The sequence below is a fragment of the Saccostrea cucullata genome, unplaced genomic scaffold (genome assembly GCF_032062105.1).
Source record: "Saccostrea cucullata isolate Sc308-1 unplaced genomic scaffold, CSIRO_AGI_Scuc_v1 ctg7266, whole genome shotgun sequence".
NCBI classification, from domain to species: domain Eukaryota; kingdom Metazoa; phylum Mollusca; class Bivalvia; order Ostreida; family Ostreidae; genus Saccostrea; species Saccostrea cuccullata.
This window is the reverse complement of record NW_026935399.1, coordinates 16,733-39,252: the sequence shown is the minus strand read 5'-3', so window position 1 is coordinate 39,252 and position 22,520 is coordinate 16,733. Positions and strand designations below refer to the sequence as shown.

Below are 22,520 nucleotides of genomic sequence, written 5' to 3'. Positions count from 1 at the left end.
GTCCTCGATGCTCAGAAAGAAGCAAAAGACGCTTTTCAATGATTCAGTCTTCATGATTTTACTTATTTATCTCTTTAAATTAAAATACATGTCTGTAACATTTTGTTTCTAATTTCTGGTTGTTTTTAGAACTCATTTTTGGGTATGGCCCTTAGTATACTGGAAAATGGCAACTCCAATGTTTTCCCGGACTTGTTTCTTCCCTCTGAAAGGTGTTATTTTCAAGTTTGAAAATAGAAACAAGTCAAAAGGTCAAAAATTTGGCGAATATTGTTCATGTGAAAAAACATTAACTTTCTGTTTATCCCGAAAACCCCTTTACTCTTCAGGGCATGCGGGTTTGGACGCTGTCTTGAAGAAATTCAATGTAGTGGATTCCTGATTCTGGGTCCTTCCTCTAATAAACCTTTTGATTTTTTTGCAAAAAAACTGCTTTCTAGACTCCTCCAGAAATTAAACTGTCTCTTCGAATATGAATTTGAACAACAATACCACTAATTTTTAAGAAATTTACATATAAATCTGTCTCTTTGCTCTTGAATTTCTGTGCTCTTGTCAGACATTCGCTGTTTTTATCAAGTAGATCTTATGGTAAATTTTGTTTTGAGGGTTTTAATCAATAGATTCATGTTCCAATATCTATTTAAAAATAAAACAAACGTGGATAACTAAAATTACTGATTTTTTTAAATAATTGTTAAGAATTTCGTATGCGCTGTCGTTTTCACTCCTTTTTCAAAATATAGGGTGACCTTTGAGTACCAAGCTTTTTTGCCGTCAAACGTTTCTTAAAAACAGTGTAAACTGCTCCCGATATGATGTCTATTAAATTTGCTATGTGTCTTAAGGTCAATCATACATCATCAAATATTATTTTTTGAATTTTGGCAACCAGTGCATAAGTTATTATATTTTTTGTTGGCAAGGAGGGTACCCATTTTTTATGCCCATTATATAATTTATGATCATTGAAATTTACCTGCTCTTTTGTCTATAAAACAGGCATTGGTTGCTGTAAATGTCATATATTTCAGTGAATATTTCTTTGGGATTTTTAACAAGTTTAACGACAGCTATAATGAAGCTTTCATTTTCACTCTAGTTTACTGATTCTTTACCATTCATTTATAATGCAGTGTCTCGAAAAGCCCTTGTTTCCCAGCTTCTCACGATGAAACTATGTGATGAAAAGTGGTCACATAAACTGTTATAAATTCATGAAAGATCCAATAATGAAAGAAAGTCAAGTTTAATGTCAAATGATATCTGTAATGTATGTTATATAGTTCAGGACATTATTTATTGAACAGCCCTCGTACCTTTCAATAATACCGAAAGAGGCTCTAGATAAAATATTGAAATGAAGTTAAGCCTTCACACAAGTTCAATCATATCATAATTTACTTTGCCATGATTAAAGCATACTTTAAATGTTGGTGGGGGTATACTTGAAAGTATTGTGGCAGAGTAACAGTTGAAAATTAGTAGAATAGTAGATTATTTAAAGTTTATTTTTAGTCCCTCCTTACAGAAAAATAAAGGTAGGGTAGTTTTTTTGTTGTTGCTTTTGTTGATTAAATCAACTTCCTCCTAAATAAGTAAGGGGGTGGGGTGGGTATAACACCTAAAAATATGCTCTGTAAAGCTATGGGCTAGTGTAAAATACACATTCTAATGCAAAAACTATATATGTAGACATAACATTTTGATTTAGCACACAGTATTCATTACATTTCTTAATTCTTGTTTTACTCCACGATTTTACCCAGTTCTGAGTATATTTTTCAGAGAATTTAATATGAAAATCAGAACAAACATTTTCATTTTTGTAACGTCTTCTTTATACTGTATCATAATATGAAAAGTTAATTGAAGACCATTTCTTTTTATGTCCCTGTAATCGAAGATTCGGGGGTATATAGTTTTATCGTGTCCATCTGTATGTCTGTCTGTCTATCCGCCGGTCTGTTTCTCTGCAAAAACTTTAACCGTTACCATAACTTTTCATTTATTGTAGCTTTGTCTTTCATATTCAATATGTGTACATTCCTTGTGACAAGACCTTACTTTGGGTACCAACAAATTTGACCTTTTGACCTTTACCTTGGAGTTTGTCCCATTTTACACAAAAATGCCAAATTTTTATTTCATTTACTTTGGCTATAACTTTTAAACGGTAGATACTAGTACTCTCATACTTCACAAATGTAATCCTTGTTACATTAAACCTTTCTTAAGAAACCATCAACTTTGACCCTTTGACCTTTGAGTTTGACCTACCTTTCAAACACTTATCCTTAGCCATTAATTTTGAACAAGTGGTGCTAGGGCTTTCCTATTTTGGAATTGTATTTCTTATGAGAAGACCCTACTTTGGGTACCATTATATTTAAATTGCCTTTAAGAAAAGTTTAATCTTCGCTATGTTGCCATACAGGGGCATAGCTGTTTTACAAATACATTTTTTTATATATAAGAGGAGTTGCTGATAACGGATGGATATCCCAAAGCGTAACAGACGGACGGACATCCCAATCAATATATACCCTCCCGCTTTTCAAGCGGAGTATAAAATAATATATGATACTGCTGATTTTTTCTGTCAGTACGATGATTCCCACTATCGAAAAACAATGTTTACCTAACCCTTTAGGCTCGATAAATCTTTACTCCTTTAGATTCTGAACCATCGCATTGACCTTAAAATATAGTTATAATCGTATGTTATGAGATCAACGTATCATCAATTTATTCCAAATAAGCTCAGGTGAGCATTTTGGCAAATATGCTTCTTTATCTAATTTTTTTTGCCCCCTAAAAATTTCAGCTTTAATCAACAGGGAGTCATTTTTCTACGGGGGTCATTTTTCTTCACATGGGTTCTGCAATTTTTAGGGTGGTGACACTTTTTCTACGGGCAAAAGGGTCATTTTTCTATGTCGTATAATGACCAGGGGTCATTTTTCGCCGTAGAATATTGACCGGGGGTCATTTTTCGCTGTCAAAAAATGACCCCCGGTCATTATTCGATGGGGGTCATTATTCGTCTTTACACCGGCATATTTCTTGAAGCGCCTTAGCCTTCATGATATATATGCCGGTGTGAAGTGTTCATATACCTCATGAATCTTCAAAAATTTAATTCATTTCTTATATTTACATTATTTTACTGATAACTTGCCATAAATTATTTCAATTCAACTTTCATGTTTAAAGCAAAACAGTGTACAAGTCATGTACACAATATTTTTGATGTCAAGTGTGGTATTATGACGTAACAATGGAGATATTCATGCTTATTCATGATACATATGTAATGTAGTTCATGAGAAAATGAACTCCATTTTATTTTGTAAAGAATCGTAGGGGAAATTTATTGGAAGTGTAAATATTGATATTTGACTAAACCTTCAGTGGGTATATAGATACTTTTGACTTTGACCTAAGAGTTTGACCCTGAGTTTTAGAAACTTTAACCTTGGTCATAACTTTTGAACAGTTAGCACTAGGGCTTTCATCTTTCACAGGTGTATTCTAAGTGACAAGGCCTTCTTTTGGATATCACAATTTTAATCTTTTGACCTTGACCTTTGGAGTTTGACTTGCATCTGCAAAACAGATTACCATTTATTCTATCATATGGGAGCATCAGTTGTTTCGTTTATGCTTAATATTGTTTATTTCTATTATAGGGCTATTGTGACCACTACGTCTGGATCCATCCATATCAACACTGCAATATTAAACGAATGATGGATCCATAATTATGTGTGTGTTATATTCTTCACATAAGACTACTACTACATTTGGCGCTTTAGTTGGTTGTTGATGATGGATGGTGCCTTAACACAGGATAAAGCAGTTAGCTGATAAATGATGGTCAACCTCTACCTTCCTCCTTGTGAGAGCTACAATATGTTTTAACTGTTAACAGTGAGAGTTTTGTGCCTAAGTAATAGTGATCAACACTGTGAACTGTGTTTTATATTGTGATTTCTGTATGCATTGGCTCCATGGTGATTCAATCGGAATTATTCCACCAGCGATTGGTAAGAAAGTCTACCATACAGCACTTGTTTAACTAACCAGTATATATATAGTTAAGAATTTTATACCCCCCACTTGAAAAGTTGAAGGGTATATAAAGGTGTAGCGATTCAGATGTCTGTTTTTACGTTTGTCTGTCTGTTAAGTATTATTATCTATTCTATATAGACGTATGTGTAAATTGAAAACAAAACATTTGTGCCCTGTACTTATTGTATTGGTAATTGATATATAAAATTCAGATTCTTATACTAACACCTTTGCACTGCACTGCGTAGTACAAATGCATATTTTTTGACAACTGATGACTGACTGAACATATGTTGACAGAGCTGTGGTAGCTGTGGGAGAATGTACATAATAGTTACAGGTAATGTCCACCCCCCTCCCCACCCCTGCCCTTCTTAGTCACATGTACATTCACATGTATATTATAATAGGTATTAATATATGTTTGTATGTTGATCAAGTAAAATATAGTAGGTGTGTGACAGCAGTCAGGGTAGCTATAGATTACATGTCTGTCTGTCTGTCGTAGTTTATATTTGCAGTGAATATCAAAGTACATGTAATTACTGAAATTTTTGGTACTGAGTTGAGAATATCTCCCTTATACCTGCTCACTATATAGAGAGAAGATTTGAATAACACTGACACTATTTCATTATTTTATCTGCTCAAATTTAATTTTTATTTCACTCACTGTATCTAATTTTATTATGTGTATTAATTTTATTTTGTTGTCATTGTCATTGTCTTTTGAACATCTTTCAATTCATTTGTTGTTTCTCTCTGAGATGAACTAGAGTTATTGCCCTTTAATCAGAGTAATCAGTTTATGCCCGACCAATTTTTTTTTTTATTCTGAGTCATCTTTTTTAAGCAATAGTTTCATCATTGAAAGACCAATATTAGTTCTTGACTATTTTATATGAATTTTTTTGTATTTTTTCAAAGAAATTGAAAAAAAAATTTTATATTCAAATTAGATGCTTTCGATTAAAAAGTTTGCTGTAAATGCACCATATGAATGTATCTAATAAAATATGTAAAGAAAGGCTAGATAGATTTTTAATTTTTTTTTCATAATGAATTGTTTATGAATATAAAACATTTATTTGTGAAAATTTTTTTAAAATTAAATATCTATACAGCTCTTTTCTTTAGATATTCATATGATGCATTCATTTACAGCAAAATGTTTAAAGCATATAATTAGGGCCCCTCTCGGCAGGCACCTTATAGTGATCAGTCTGTCCGTCCATCCATCTGTCAGTCCATCCGTCCAGCTGTTCGTCTGTCCATCCGAGATCTCTTTTCTGGAACATATCTTCTCTCTCCTTGGCCCAGTCTGGCTCATACTTCACCCACAGAGTGCCTTTGCGTAACCGGTGTGAAGTGACCTTGAACCATGTTTCTAGGTCAAAAGTCAAGGTCATAGCAGAATTATATGAAAAAATCTTTGTCCGGAGCATATATTCTCTCTCCTTGACTCAATCTGGCTCATACTTCACCAATAGAGTGCATTTGGGAAGCCGGTGTGCAGTGACCTTGAATTTCTTTCCCTTAAGTCCACTCAGTCTCAGACAAATTGACTGGATATGGAACATTTGTGATTTTCCTTACATATTATGATAGAGGATATGCAACAATTTTCATAGTGGATACATTTATAAAAGTTTTTTAATTGTATTATTTTTCAGGGAGTAATACTTTTTGTCCCCTTTAATCTCAAACACCTTCAAAATAAATCCTTTTCAGCTACGTTACATTTTCATCTTCACTGCTAAAAGTGGGGCCCTTTGAGATGGCCACCATATCAATGATATCTAGTTTGGATATAATTTTTTTTTTCATTTTCTTTTAAAAAATAAAAAAAATTCATATAAATAATTAAAGGCTATAATCAGCCTTTCAATGCTGATACCATACTTAATTATTTTTCAAAAATTAAACTTTGTTTATTACTTTTGAATGACATATGATAAGGCATTCATAGTTGATACATTGAATAATTCCCAGAAATAATTGGATCCCACCAAAAGCAGGGACCACAATTCTTTGAGTTTGCTTTTTATTATTATTTATATTTTTTCACTTGTGACATTTGTGCAATAGCTTCTTTGAAATTCTGTTGCTTACATTTGTGATTTTTATTATTCTGTTCATTTGGCATAATCGTTCTGCATTTCAGTTTCTTTTTAAGCTCACCTAGGCTGAAGGCTCAAGTGATATTTTCTGATTGAAAGAACAAGGTTCGCTTTTGCAGTATTTGGCCATCTGAATTTCTGAAAAACTAAAACTGCTTAGTTTAGTTTATAATTATCCTAATTAGGGATGTCAAATTGGTCAATATTTGATAATCGGTTACTCGGACGTTTTTTCTGATCGAGTACTCAGGTACTTGGTAAAGTTGTAAGTACATGACTATTGTACATCTGTTAATTTTCTTAAACTCAGTTAAGCTGTGTTAAACCCCAATGTTGTTTTTTATTATGTTTTTAGTGCATTTTTTTTAAAAAGTCCAACGAAAATGATTTATTGTACTTTATTAATATATTTAAAAAAAAGACACATAGGAAAGACATCCATTTGATTCACCAATAATTACAAATGATTTACATTTTTTGTTTGGGAAGATGCTTTAAATAATCTGCTAGGAATCTTTGTAATGATGGGTGCGTATCATTACCGCTACATTTTCGAAATTTTCATTACCGCTACATAATCATTACCGCTACAAAAAACGTTACATTACCGCTACATATAAAAGTATACATTACCGCTACAGTAAAACTCGTTTAATACGAGCATGGATATAGCAAATTCACAGACATGGCGAAGTTTTTTATGGTCCCCGGCCAAATTCTTAACTATTCTTCATAAAATTTTACAGTTATAACGAACTCTGATACAACGAATTTATGGATATAGCGAACTGATTTTGAGTACCGGATAGATAAAAGATTTACATCTTTTATAACGAATTATCAAGAATCTCAAAATTTGATTTACTTAACTGAATTTTTTCAATAAGTATTTTTATCTCAAATTCAATTCATTAAAAAAAACCTTACTTATCCAAAGTATGTTATGTAATAAGTGCTTCCCCAACCTATTCGGAAGTAAAACTTCAAGGCAAATGTGATATTGCGAATTTGCTGCGTATAATTATACGAATTCGTTATATGGATATAACGAATAACAGATATAGCGAGTTAAATTCACAGGTCCCAAGGACTTCGCTATGACCGAGTTTTACTGTACATTGTCTTTTTTGTTAGCCAGCTACTTCTGCGAGGACAGATTGATTTAAAATACAAAATATACAAGTGTAAGTCCTGTTTAGCCCTGCTCATCTCTAGGAGGTGGAAATAGGACTTTGACCTGGGTGGGTTTTTTTTTTATTTTTTCTTAATTCAAAATCTATTTTATATCATAAAACACTTTTAAAAATTTTAAATCAAACAATGTTCATATATAACTCAGTGTTCAAAATGTCTTTACACAATCACTAAAGCTTTGAATGCTATTTGCTTGACATACTGCTGTTTTGTAAAATAAACAGTGATTGGAACTCATTCCGTACCATACCTGGCTGATTCGATATGTAGCGGTAATGACTTGTTTTGGGCAAAAAAAATGTAGCGGTAATGATCGGTCGAAATTTTGAAAAAAAGGAGCAGTAATGATTTAAAATTTTTGGTGATGTAGCGGTAATGTTGACCTCCCGTAATGATAGCAGTAGTGAAGCAGAAGGAACGGACGTTGTTGGAACACCTGTCATATATTATTATTGTATCCCCTGTATATAGTAATAATACGCTAAATTTACTCCGCATAGCTGACTTTAAACATTTTTTCAATCTTCAATTACATGTACTACCAAGATATTTCTTTACATTTTTAAGTCAATAGCGGCATACCTATGCATGTCGGATTTCGGTACCATTTACATGCACATGTACTAAATAATTTAAAAATGATTTAAAGATAACAGAAAATACTTAAAGGATCCTCAATAAAACAAATCATTGAAGCCATCCAAAAATTAAGGACAGCAAAAGGTGAGAAAAGCAGGTAATTGGTCACTAATTACAAAATATATACAGCCACAGGCGATAACAGGTGTTTTACAGGTGTAGACTACGGCACTCTTATTATCGTATGCTCATTTAAGTTATTTTTTGATAAAAATATGTCCTATGGAAGAAGAAAAAAAAATATACATCTGAGTAACCGATTACCAGTTTTTAATATTTGATACTCAGACGTTCCATTGAGTACCCTGTTTAACTGGGTACTCGTTGACATCCCTATTTATAATGCATTAAATATGACTTAGATCTTTGGTGATTGCATATCTATCAAAAATAACATAATTTTCTGGCTAGTCAATGCATTATGACATCACAAATGCATCATTTTCCTCATATTCTGAAAAACTGTCTACAAAAACGGTCAATTTCTAAAGCTATTTTGCGATATTTGATATAGAGCACAAACTCTGATCTAAAATGTGCAACTAGTAAATGATAAAACTGCATGTGTTTCTGAGGATTAAAAGATGTGTTTTATTATTTAGATCAGAGAGTGCGCTCATTTTATTCTTCTTCACTGAAAGTACTCAAAATATACCTGTTTACCTAAAAATTCAATTAAGAACATTGCAATTTCATAAAGTCAGTTCTCCCAGACCTTGATGTTTAGGAGAAAAAATTTAATAGGAGATGAAAGCACTTGAAGTCTCTATTTTATTTTAATGCTTCAAATGGAACATAAAGTATTAATCAATCAATTGGTATATCTACAGGGCCATTTTATGCATAAAGTGAACCCAGCTCTTTGTCCATTGTCTGTCATTGTTGTCATCATCACCATTGTAAACGTTTCACAGTTTCATCTTCTTCTCAAGAACCACTGGTCCAATTTCAACAAACTTTGCCACAATTTATCTTTGGATGAAGTGGATGAAGTGGATTTTCAGTTTTTAACAAATGATTCTCTTTTCTCCAAGGGGAGATTATTCATATGATTTTGTGAACAATTAATGGCATCATTTAAAAATCTTTTTCTCAAGAACAGCTATAATGCTTGAAAATATGAAACTTATGTGGAATCATTGTAAGGTAGTGTAGATTCAAAATTTGTTCAAATCATAATCTTAGGGGTAAGATGTAGCTACATGCATGGAGCATCTAGGTTTTACATTGAAAACATCAAGGAAAAAATAATCTTTAATTTTTTTCTCAAGAACATCAAAGCCATGATTAGACATATTGATATGGAAGCATCCTCAGATAGTGTAGATTCAAGTTATTTTTTCAAATCATGACCCACGGGGGGTAGCCTGTGGGGTACAATGGGGTATCAAAGCAAAAATAAGAAAAAACCTTTAAAATTCTTCACAATAGCAACAAAGCCATGACTGGTCACAAATAATATAAAAGCAAATTATAATGTTATAGTGATTTAAATTTGATCAAATCATAACCCTCTGGGAGAAGAGAGAGGCTATACCAGGGGATCATAGTTTTACTAAGGAATTCAAAGAATACATTGATAAAATTTTCTTAAGAACAGCAAAGCCATCATGTGTCATATTTTACTTGAAAAGAATGATCCTTAGGAAGTGAAGATTTTAAGTTTGTTCAAATCATACCTCTCCGAACCACTTTAATATTGAAATTTTGCAGTACTAAACTGATTTCTGCTTTTTCTTAGCCAAAGTGCTCAGGTGAGCAATGTGACCCCTGGGCCTGTTGTTTTCAAGTATATTTCATTTGATTTTTAGATGTTATTTTGACATTCTAGCAGGTATATACAAAACAAACAGTTTATCATTATAAATCATGTATAAGATATTTGTGATGTTAATCAAAGTGATACAATACATTTTGGGATGTGAAAAGTGAAATTCTGAAATCAGTGAAATATCTTGAGTTCAATTCAAGTGATTCATGTGAGTGAACTATTGAAGTGATTTACTACATTGGAAATTCAAATTCTGTCTAGAATTGTGTATTCTTGGAAAAGTTCATTACGGGAGATGATATTTGAGAAGAAGCCAAGGACGTACGACATCATCAATTAATTCTTCTAAAGCCTTGAAGTTAAAACCCAAGGCAGATACACCTCAGGATCTTCAAACATGGCTACAAGGATTTGCTATTACATGTACTGGATTATTACCTAAAATACCAACAGTGAAAACTGAATCTGAAATTCAAACTAATGTTATAAAGCACTACACAGAATTACCAAAAATTTTAACATTCATAAGAAACATCCTATGAACTATGCATTACGAAGTCCAGTGTCCAGCAAAAGAAAAGTTGTACAGAGAAGACCAAATCCTACAAGCCATTCTAAGATCAGTGAACGAGAAGCAGCTAATGTTATCATAAGACTGGGTGTCCTAGTGACCATTGACAGTATCATTCTCAAGATCAACTCTATACTGAAATGAAATTTGGTATACAGATTTATCATAGGTCAAGTTCTATTTTTGGTACAATTGAGCAATTTCTGACAGAGTTATGCCCTTTGGACTTAAAATTTCTAATCATTTTACTTTCTTTGTGAATCCTATAATTAATTTCCGGGGGTGGGGGGTTAGTAAGTATTTCACAATTATGTCTTGTTTTGATACAACTGAAAGCATCCATAGAATACATGTACATTCTGTATTAGGAAAATTATACAGTGCAGAACAAGGACCAAATGAGACTGTATCAGAGTGGGGTTGTCGGCCTGAAAACATTATCAGTAAAACAGTCCTCCAAGAAGAAGAAATAGCAGTGAAATAGAAGATGACATGCTGCGCCATGATGCTTTCTAAGAAGCTATGACTTCAACCTGAAGGTTTCAAATGTGATGAGTGCATTACATAGAGACAAGCCCACATCTGAAATGGATGAAATCAAAAGAATGTTACAGGCAAGCTGACAGCTGAGGTACAACAACTGAAGGATGAGAAACAATAGGATTTCATTTGGATTGGTCAATGCCCAGGAACCTGTTAAAAATAATCAAGGATCAACATCAGTGTTACATCTATTTGTAATAATTTATTAATTAATTTATGATCTATTGATTTATTAATATTTTTAAGAACATTTGAAGAACATGTAGAGATCGAGATAAGAAAAGGTATTCCAGTACCTCAGGTTAAAACTTTCACCTAAAAGTGCTTTTTTTCATCAAAGACTTCACAAAGATAACAAAGCCATTAAACAAACATGCATGCTAGTAAGCATATAAATGTTGTTATTAAAGCAAGAATGTAAAAATTGAGCAAAGCTGGGTAGCAGTATTTTGTGAAGTTTAAAGTTATAATTTTAAGATACATTAATTAATTATTTTGGCAAAAATACTGTTAATCAATTTTTATTTGCGAGAACTTTATTTTTGCGTAATTACGCGAGACAGTGTGCTCGCGAAAATTAGGTTCTCGCGTATAATAGTATTCCTTAAGATCATATAGAGCAATTACCACGATTCGTGAAAATTTTGTCTCGCTTATCAAGAATCAATGACTATCTCGCAAAAATAAGGTGTCGCAAAAATTTAGTGATCTACAGTATACAATTCTGCTAAAAGTTAAAACTAATTTAAATAAAATGATAAGAATAAAGCATTTCATAATAATTTTTGGATGTTTTTTATTAATCTTTATTATTAAGAAAGTGGGAAAGAGAGGGAGTGGGAAGGGAGTGCAAGAGAGAGGGAGTGGGAAGAGAGAGGGAGTGGGGAGAGTGGGAGAGAGAGGGAGTGGGGAGAAAAAGGGAGTATGAAGAGTGAGGGAGTGGAAGAGAGAGGGAGTGGGGAGAGAGAAAGGAGAGGGAGTTGGAGGAGAGAGGGAGTGGGGAGAGTGGGGGGAGATAGAGGGAAAGGGAGTGGGGAGAGAGAGAGGGAGTGGGGAGAGGAGGGAGTGGGGAGAGTGGGAGAGAGAGGGAGTGGGTGTGGGGAGAGTGGGAGAGAGAGGGAGAGAGAGGGAGTGGGGAGAATGGAGAGAGAGAGAGGGGAGAGTGGGAGAGAGAGGGAGTGGGAAGGAGAGAGGGGAGAGTGGGAGAGAGAGAGAGAGAGGAGAGAGTGGGAGAGAGAGAGTGGGGAGAATGGGAGAGAGAGGGAGTGGGTGTGGGGAGAGTGGGAGAGAGAGGGGGTGGGTGTGGGGAGAGTGGGAGAGAGAGGGAGTGGGAAGGAGTGGGGAGAATGGGAGAGAGAGGGAGTGGGAGGGAGTGGGGAGAGAGGGAGAGAGAGAGTGGGGAGAGAGAGGGAGGGAGTGGGGAGAGAGAGGAAGGGAGTGGGGAGAGTGGGAGAGAAGGAGGGAGTGGGGAGAGAGGGAGGGAGTTGGAGAGAGGGAGGGAGTGGGGAGAGAGAGGGAGTGGGAAGGAGTGGGGAGAGTGGGAGAGAGAGGGAGTGGGGAGAGTGGGAGAGAGAGAGAGAGAGAGAGAGAGAGTGGGAGAGAGAGAGAGAGTGGGGAGAAGAGAGAGGGAGTGGGGAAAAAAGAGAGAGGGAGTGGGGAGAGAGAGGGAGTGGGAAGGAGTGGGGAGAGAGATGGGAGAGAGAGAGGAGTGGGGAGAGAGAGGGAGTGGGAGGAGTGGGGAGAGAGAGAGAGAGGGAGTGGGGAGAATGGGAGAGAGAGAGGGAGTGGGGAGAAAGGGAGAGAGAGAGAGGGAGTGGGAGAGAGAAGGAGTGGGGAGAATGGGAGAGAGAGGGAGTGAGAGAGAGAGAGGGAGTGGGAGAGAGAGAGGAGAGTGGGAGGGAGTGGGGAGAGAGAGCAAGGGAGAGAGAGAGAGAGGGGAGAATGGGAGAGAGAGGGAGAGAGGGTGTGGGGAGAGAGGGAGAGAGAGAGGGAGGGTGTGGGGAGAGTGGGAGAGAGAGGGAGTGGGAAGGAGTGGGGAGAGAGTGGGAGAGAGAGGGAGTGGGAGAGGAGAGAGGAGAGAGAGAGAGAGAGAGAGGAGAGGGGAGAGAGAGGGAGAGAGAGAGAGTGGGGAGAGAGAGAGAGAGAGTGGGAAGGAGTGGGGAGAGGGAGAGAGAGGGAGTGGGGAGAGAGAGGGAGTGGGAGAGGAGTGGGGAGAGAGGGAGAGAGAGGGAGTGGGGAGAGTGGGAGTTAAAGGGAGTGGGAGAGAGGAGTGGGAGAGAGGGAGCAGGAAGAGTGGGAGTGGGGAGAGTGGGAGAGAGAGGGAGTGGGGAGAGAGGGAGTGGGGAGAGAGGAAGTGGGGAGAGAGAGAGAGGGAGTGGGGAGAGAGAGGGAGTGGGAAGGAGTGGGGAGAGTGGGAGAGAGAGGGAGTGGGGAGAGAGAGGGAGTGGGAAGGAGTGGGGAGAGTGGGAGAGAGAGGGAGTGGGGAGAATGGGAGAGAGGGAGTGGGTGTGGGGAGAGTGGGAGAGAGAGGGAGTGGGAAGGAGTGGGAGAGAGAGGGAGTGGGGAGAATGGGAGAGAGGGAGTGGGAATGGGAGGGAGAAAGGGAGTGGGGAGAGTGGAGAGTGGGAGAGGGGAGATAGGGAGTGGGAGAGAGAGGAAGGGGGGAGAGAGAGAGGGGAGAGGGAGTGGGAGGAGATAGGGAGTGGGAGGGAGTGGGAAGAGTGGGAGTGGGGAGAAGGGGAGAGAGAGAGGAGTGGGAGAGAGAGAGAGAGGAGTGGGGAGAGAGAGAGAAGGGGGAGTGGGAGTGGGGAGAATGGGAGAGAGAGGGAGTGGGAGAGAGAGGAGAGGGCATGGGGAGAGAGCAAGTGGGGAGAGTGGGAGACAGAGGGAGTGGAAAAGAGAGGGAGTGGTGAGAGTGGGAGAGAGGGAGTGTGGAGAGTTGGAAAGAGAGGGAGTGGAAAAGAGAGGGAGTGGTGAGAGTGGGAGAGAGGGAGTGTGGAGAGTTGGAGAGAGAGGGAGTGGGGTGAGTGAGAGAGAGAGGGAATGGGGAGATTGGGAGAGAGAGGCAGTGGGAAAGAGAAGGAGTGGGGAGAATGGGAAAGAGAGGAAGTGGGAGGAGTAGAAGAGAGGAGTTGGAAAGAGGTAGTGGTGAGAGTGGGAAGGAGAGGGAGTGGGGAGAGAAAGGGAGTAGGGAGAGTGGAAAAGAGAGGGAGTGGGAAAGAGAATGAGAAAGAAGGAGTGGGGAGAATGGGAAAGAGAGGAAGTTGGAGGAGTAGAAGAGAGGAATTGGAGAGAGGGAGTGGGGAGAGTGGGGAGAGTGGGAAGGAGAGAGAGTGGAGAGAGAGGGAGTGGGGAGAGTGGGAAAAAAGAGGGAGTGGGAAAGAGAATGAGAAAGAAGGAGTGGGGAGAATGGGAAAGAGAGGAAGTTGGAGGAGTAGAAGAGAGGAATTGGAGAGAGGGAGTGGGGAGAGTGGGAAGGAGAGAGAGTGGAGAGAGAGGGAGTGGGGAGAGTGGGGAGAGTGGGAAAGAGGGGGAGTGGGGAGAGTGAGGGAGTGGGAGTGGAAATGTCTCAATTTTAGTTTAAAGGCTATACATCATAAATAAGTAAGTATAATAGTGGAGAGTGGGGAGAGAGGGAGTGGAGAGAGTGGGAAGGAGAGGGAGTGGGGAGAGTGGGAAAGAGAGGGAGAGTGGGAGTGGGGAGAGTGAGGGAGTAGGAAGGGAGTGGGAGTGGAAATGTCTCAATTTTCACAGTTTAAAGTCTATACATCATAAATAATTAAGTATAATATTAGGAATCGAAACTAGAAATAAACACATGCATTAACAACAAGAGATGTTTGTAAAACACTTATGCCCCCCTCCCCCCAAATTGGAATTTTTCCAAGTCCAAAAGGGCATAACTCTGTCAAAAATGGCCGGATTGTACCCAAAACAGAAATTAACCAAGACATTTATCTGATAAATCTGTATATCAAATATCATTTCAGTCTGTGCAACTTCTGCAAAGAAAATGAAAGGAAACTGCAAATAATTGGAATTTTTTCTAAGTCCAAGGGGCATGACTCTATCAAAAATGGCGCAATTGTACCAAATACAGAACTTGACCTAGATATTCATCTGAAAAATCTGTACCCTAAATTTTATTTCAGTATGTACAATGGTTGCGAAGAAAATGAACGGAAACTGCAAATAATTGAAGTTCTTTGTAAGTCCAAGGGGCATAACTCTGTCAAAAATGGTGGGACTGTACCCAAAACTGAACTTGACCTAGATATTCATGTGATATATCTCTATACCAAATTTCATTTCAGTTTGTACAACGGTTGCGAAGAAAATGAACGGAAACTGCAAATAATTGAAATTTTTCCAAGGGGCATAACTCTGTCAAAAATGATGCGACCGTACCCAAAACAGAACTTGACCTAGATATTCATATGATATATCTGTATACCAAATTTCATTTCAGTATGAGAAATGGTTGCAAAAAAAAATGAACGGAAACTAAGTGGACCGACAGACCGACAGACAGACAGACAGCAGCGAAGCAATATGCCTTCCCTTCTTCGAAGGGGGGCATAATTATAGATCATATTTGAATAAGTTGACTATGAAATGGTCCTCATTAATAAACTCTGTAATCAATTTATTGAATTTTATGGAAAAATGTCCACAGAAAGTTATCTCTCTTTTCAGAGGGATGTTACACCTTAAGACTATCTTGAAAAATAAACAGTAGGTATAAGGTAAGTTTCGTACATGTATCTCCTTAACACAGTAACAGATAACAAGTAAATGCTTGCTCTGCAAAAAGAAATTTATTCTTTACAGGGACATTTCCTTAAGATTTTTGTCCTAGATAGGCGTGTTTAAAAAAATCACGTGCAGGGCAGAACAAATAGAGACAGAAGCAGGGCTTGTAGCATGTGAATTTGCGAAATCAAGAGCTAGCATGTAAAAATTAGGAATAACTATCGTCAGATTTTTTGGTTTCATGAAGGCCAGTGATCAGTTGTTTGCTTTAATCGATTGATCACATCATAAAACCAAATAATTAGACTGGTCTTCCTTATATTTTTACATACATGAGATATAGATATAATTTATGTAAAAATCAATATATTGCATGTATATTTTATTGTATTGAACTAGATGGCCCAATCTGGATTCCACAAGTAATAGTTATTATAAATATGTTCTTCTTTTTTTCACATGTTCCATGGGGCAAAAAAGTCATGTTTTCTATTTTGTACAGCATATAATTATACCGGTATATTATATCGGCAAAATATGGGGGGTCTACCTCTCAAAGGTTTCTATGGCCTTGAAAAAAGAAGAGAAATTTCCTTGAAAGAAATACAGTGTATATAATTATACTGAAAGGAAAAAGAAACGCATATTAAACTTTTAAATTAAATTAAAACTATTATTTCGAAAATGTTTTCCAGTATAGTTATCAAACATTTTAATTCATCTTTAATCAATAAGTTACCAAAATCTTGCGTGACTTTGACTGATAATTCCTGAATTATTGAAATTTATATGTCGATACCCCCCAAAATTAAAATAAAAATTCTCATCATCTCCCTTGCACATTGGTAACAGCCTTGATTTTCCTGTGCATTGAGTTCACCAGAGCATTTGTCTTTTTCTTAGGATTATTATTCAAGCCTTCCGACGGTAGTCTTAATGGTTGAGAGGAGCTGTATTATTCAAAAGCCAACAAATCCCCCCGCCAAATGAATGCCACGAATTTTCGTTTTAGGATAGAATTTATAGAATCCAGCTGGTTTCGTACACTTGAATGTTTGTAAGAAAGTCTCGACAAACACCGGCTTCATTTTTCCAGTGTGAACATGCTAAAAACATTACATGTACGCATACGACGCGTACGTGCGCGTGTGAGAGTAAAATCGACATAAAATTTGCCAAGCTCGCGGACCAAATTAGAGTAGAGATTTTCTGTCAATTTAGGGTGTATAACTATTGGTTTCAGTGATAATGTATCAACAATAACCGAGGTGGTATGATGAAAAGCCCAATCTTGATGTGACGTTGTTTAACGCGTCAACGTCACTGCCATGGTTAGTTGGAAACCTTTTATGTTACTCTCTGACAACTGAAAAAACCTTTTTTGTTGAAAAGTTTAAAACAAACTGCACAGCAACAAGTTGTTGCCTTTTTATTCACTTATGCAATTCAATTACTGGACCCAGTGTAACTTCTGTCAGCCATACCATGATTGCAAGAAAATTTATACTGATTGCAAATGCGGAAAACGATGTGTATAACTCTAATGCATCGATTGGCACTACAAAATGTGATCATAAAATTGTCATCATCAGCCTGCACGTGTTTTTGGCTTTTTAACACTTCCCCTACGTGACGCCATACATTTCATAGTTGAGTAGTTTTGACCGGCGATTTTAGTGCAAAGTATCAAAAATACACATTTGACCAATTTTCATAATTTTCGGCCACTTGGTCAACAAAATTTCACATATATTGTTCTTAATATGCGTTTCTTTTTCCTTTCAGTATAGAATCAATTCATAGCCGATTTTTAGCTAGCTTACTTGAGCTGAAGGCTCAAGTGTCAGCTTTTCTGATCAAAATTTTTCCGTTTTCTGTAGTCTAATTGTAAACTTTTTACATTTTCATCTTCTTCTCAAGAACTACTGGGCCACTATCAACCAAACTTGCCACAAAGTATCCTTAGGTAAAGGGGATTTAAGTTTGTTCAAATGAAGGGCCACACCCTCTTCCAAGGTGAGATAATTATGAATTTGTGAAAATTAATGGCATTTTTTAAAAATCTTCTTCTCGAGAACCACTGGGCCAGGGCAGATGAAACTCATGTGAAATCATCCTCTGGTAGTGTAAATTTAAATTTGTTCAAATCATGACCCCCAGGATTAGTGTGAGGCCACAATGGCTGATCAAATTTTAACTAAGGAATATAAAGGAAAAATCTTAAAAATCTTCTTCTCAAGAACCATTGAGACAGGAAAGATGAAACTTATGTTGAATCATCCTAAGGCAGTATAGATTCAAGTTTGTTCAAATCATGACGCCCGGGGTTAGGGTGGGGCCACAATGGCTGATCAAAGTTTTACATAGGAATATGTAGGAAAAATCTTTAAAAATCTTCTTCTCAAGATTTACCATTGAGACAGGAAAGATGAAACTCGTGTGAAATCAATATCCTCATGCAGGTAGTGTAGATTTAAATTTGTTCAAATCGTGATCCCCGGGGTTAGGATGGGGCTACAATGGCCGATCAAATTTTTACATGGGAATATATATAGGAAAAATCTTTAAAAATCGATCTTCTTCTCAGGAACTATTGAGACAGGAATTAAAGATGAACTCATGTGAAATCATCTTCAGGTAGTGTATAGATTCAAGTTTGTTCATATCATGACCCCCGGGGGTAGAGTGGGGCCACAATGGCAAATCAAAGTTTTACATAGGAATGTGGAGGGAAATCTTTTAAAATCTTCTCAAGTACTGCAAAGCCTTGATTAGTGATATTTAAATGGAAGCATCCACAGGTATAAGTGTATATTTTAGTTTGTTCGAATCATAACCCCCAGGGGTAGGGTGGGGCCACAATGGGGGATCCAAGTTTTACATTAAAATATAAAAAAAAAAATGTTCTTCTCAAGAATAGCAAAAACATGATAATATGGTGATATTTTTATTATGAAGCATCCTCAGATATAGTGTAATGATTATATATTTGTTCAAATCATAACCCCCAAGGATAGGGTGGGGTCTCAATGGTGGATTACAGACTGTTACAATAGGAAAATAAAGGGGAAAATCCTAAGATTTAACAGAAAACCTATATGTTTAGTCATATTGACATGTATTAGCATCATCATGTATTGAAGATTTAAATTGTTCAAATCATGAGTGAAACAATGGGGAATCAAATTCAAATTATAACAAAGTAAAATATACAAACAAAATGTGAAAAAAAATCTTTAAAAACTTTTTTCTCAAGAACGGCAAATAAGTTACTGAGAATATGCTGTATTGATATGGAGGCATTCTCAAATAGTATTAAAATCCCCCCCCCCCCTGTAAACTTTTCAATTCTGATCTGATTTGTGCTTTTTCCTTGCCGATGTGCTCAGGTGAGTGATGTGGCCCCTGGGCCTCTTGTTTTAAGTTGATGCCACTGGATTAATTCGACTTTCATGTTTCTTTACTCTTATAAAAAAATAGCAAAATAATTTATTTCTGGACTCAGATTAGTAGTGTTGATTACGTTGGATTCAATTCTTCCTATTATAATAAATTAAATTTTGGCCATGTCAGATAAAAGAAAGCTAATCATGACTTTCCGTTACTTACTGTAAGTCAGGGGACTTGTGTAAAAGGTATCGAGCTATTCCGACATTCTATTGTAACAGCTATCTAAGCTTTGCAGTTTGTTGACCTTCACCTTTCCTCGCAATGAAAATGAAAATGGCTGACAGTAGTTCAGCGGTTCTGCGTCGAAATCGCCCAGGAACAAAGACTGAAGTGAGCTAAGAATGATTTGACATGCTTATAATGTTTTGAAGTATTTAAAAGATTACGAGAAAAATAATGATTGGTAAATGTTTGACGTCAAAGTTCGAAACTCTCTATGGTTTTGATCTCGAATTTCTTCTGTTTTGAAAAATTATCTGACAGATTTTGTTTGTTTTGATTTGTGTCTTTTGTTGTAGCTAGTCTATCTTATAACAATAAAAAGTTTATAGTGCAATAACTATTTTTATTTTTGTTTAATTAAGTCCGTAGAAATTGGAAAAGAATCAGTCATTCTGTTATTCTGTATTTCAAACTTCCAGTACCCATCAGGTCCAGTCTTTGCTTGCATTTGGTGGCCAAACGCAGGAATGGCGCAATATGGTGAGCACCAAATTTAATAATGCAGTCATACTGCTGATGATTACGACAAAATTTAGGCCAAAAAAATTATTACTTCGTAAATTAACAATTTTGCATCCTAATTTATGCAAAATTGCTTATTAACGAAGTATTCATTTTTTGACCAAAATTTTGCTGTATTCTTCATTAGTGTGACTGTATCAAGAAATTTGGTGCTCGTCGAATTGCGCCGTTCCTGCCTTTGGCCACAAAATGAAAGTAAAGCAAACAGTAGGTAAAAATAGCTACTTTGGGCAGGTTTAAATACTTACAAAGCTATTAATAGTACGTAGGTAGAAATAATCTTTGGACTGGACCTTCCTTTGTTGTATAGACTGAAATATGAATGCCATTGTGCTTTCCATGTTAAGATTTTTCTGTCTTTTTTAGGACTGGTGTAATTGGAGTGATGAGGCATTTGAAGAGATGGATAGCACACTGGCAGTGCAACAGGTGACTGCAAAGCATTACCACTAATCACTTACATAATGACCAAGCTTTTTGTTCAATTTTGTTAAGATGAGAAAAGCATATCCAAACCATTTTAATTGCATATATGTGACTTCATTTGTGCATTCTGGTCTATTGAAAATTTACATCAAACCTGATTTCTCAAACTGTTATTTTGGAATGACATTTTCCTAATCCTACAGTACAGGCAATGCGGATCCTGTATTAGATCGCGTCCCCTCCGCGGTGTATTGATCCTTTCCGCGTTACACCGTCGCGGGTTTTGATCGCGGTGCTACCTGAGACCGTGTTTACACCACGGCGGGGCCAGCTACCGTTATTCTTCAGCTTAGATGTTCTTACCTGTAAAGTCTTGTCGATTTTTAATAGTGTCGAAAAGGGGGGGGATTTAAGATTACGACCACATTAATATTATAGATATATACCATTACATGGATTCTTTAAAAATTATTTTTAAAGTTTTATCAAATTGTTTAATAAAAAACATCTTTTTTTTGTACCAATAGTCACTCAAAATTAATTAAATTCTCAAACACGTCTGTTAACAGTAATACATGTATAGGATGAAATAAAGTCGAATAATTTATCGAATATATTTATTTTTAAAATCAATAATGCCACCTCGAATGATCTTCAAATTGCTAAAAAGGTGTAATTAAAATTCAAAGAATGCCATGATATCGCTTCTTTTTATAAGCACTATAATCCGGTGTTCACAATTAGCCCGTGCAGTTGCAGTTACATGTAGCTACATGTATGTATTTATTTATCAGTGAGATTCTATCACAGTCATTTGGTTTCATTTAAAAAAAAATACATTTACTACTGTGTACATGTCTGTTATAAATAATAGCATGAAAAACGATGATAGATAGTGATACATAATTACAATTAAAATTAAACAAAACACGCGTAAGTGTAGAAATTCCGGCATGTTGCCCCATTATTATGCGCTACACTGTAAGACTATGAACTAAATATCGACATTTTTTTGGGGGGGGAGGGGGTATTGTTAATGAAATAATCACAAGTCATTCTATTCAGAATACCAATAATTTTATAGCTAGTATTTGACTGTAGTTCTATTTTCTGCTCTTTTCGAAAATTACTAAAATCATGCCTATGAACAGGAACAAATTTCGGGTATGAAATGCAATGTCTCCGGTTCAAATAAAACACAAACACAAATATGGGCCCTTAAATAATTTGAACACACAACACAGAAATTAACTTATTTTTAATCAGCAAGTTGCCATGCTTCAAGTTTTCAGGTGTCTGTGTAATCGTTCGGTTTTCCTCAGGTAAGTTTGGTGTGGAGTGGAGCTTACTCGAAGCAGCTGAGAAGCCCCAAGAGAACGACGCTGGCTTGTGTATAGTATAGATACCTATATATACACAGGATGTTACCTGAGTGTATTACCTGTATGCGTTTTCCTACGACATTGTAAAACGAAGCCGTTTTTTTCATGTGTAGCTCATGAATTGAAATGCATGAAATAAAGCATGTTTTTGTTACAGACAGAATCCTTTTTAAATTCTTTCTTTTAAATACATATTTTCAATAATTCGACAATTTTAATATACTGTGTTTTTCTTAATCAAATGTTGTAACAAAAATACATTTTATTTTACCACCAAAATCTGTCGTTGTAATCTGGCGACAAAAGGGGAAGTAATTCAAATTACACGTCATGTATGCTAAACGAAAGAAGAAAGTGGATAATAAATAAGTCTCTCGGCAAATAACAATTAAACTTAGACAAAATCCACAAATGGTCAATAAACTGATAAATCAGCGGCCGCAAGATCTACATGTATCTGTATGGAATTTAACAAAATCTTATCCGCAAGCAATTTCATTAAAATTATATCATGTTTAATTTAGTTTTATTCGATAGACTTTAGACATCCATATACTGATCAAAACAAGGAAAAACGATCATGCGCGTGCCTTAATATTGTGATATTTTTCTTCTCTCTCTCTCTCTCTCAATGTACTAACTGGTACAGGTATAAACAGACACATAAATAACATAGTAATAGATCATTATTTTATTTAATTAATATCAAATACTTTATTAACTTGTTTTAAAAGTTTGGGTTTTTTTTTTCTTTTATTCTCTTTATACACTCCGTTTAAAAAAACAACAACAATATATTGAAACAAATTTCAAGGCTATTATCGCATTTGAAAATGATATCGATGAAATAA

At 36.3% G+C, this 22,520-nt stretch overlaps 1 protein-coding gene across 2 annotated transcripts in view; it reads left to right on the top strand.

Annotated features, from left to right (window-relative positions):
- The first annotated feature begins 3,998 nt into the window (after positions 1-3,998).
- Positions 3,999-22,520, top strand: part of LOC134242677 (MOB-like protein phocein) — a 34,255-nt gene continuing 15,733 nt past the window's right edge. Inside the window, exons 1-2 of one of the 2 annotated variants that reach the window (XM_062724773.1) lie at positions 3,999-4,049; positions 20,228-20,290. In XM_062724773.1, the coding sequence (XP_062580757.1) occupies positions 4,014-4,049; positions 20,228-20,290 (99 nt within the window). In that variant the 5' untranslated portion in view covers positions 3,999-4,013. Of the gene's footprint in view, positions 4,050-19,341; positions 19,448-20,227; positions 20,291-22,520 lie in introns of those variants that run through there. The other variant, XM_062724772.1, reaches the window with a different exon arrangement.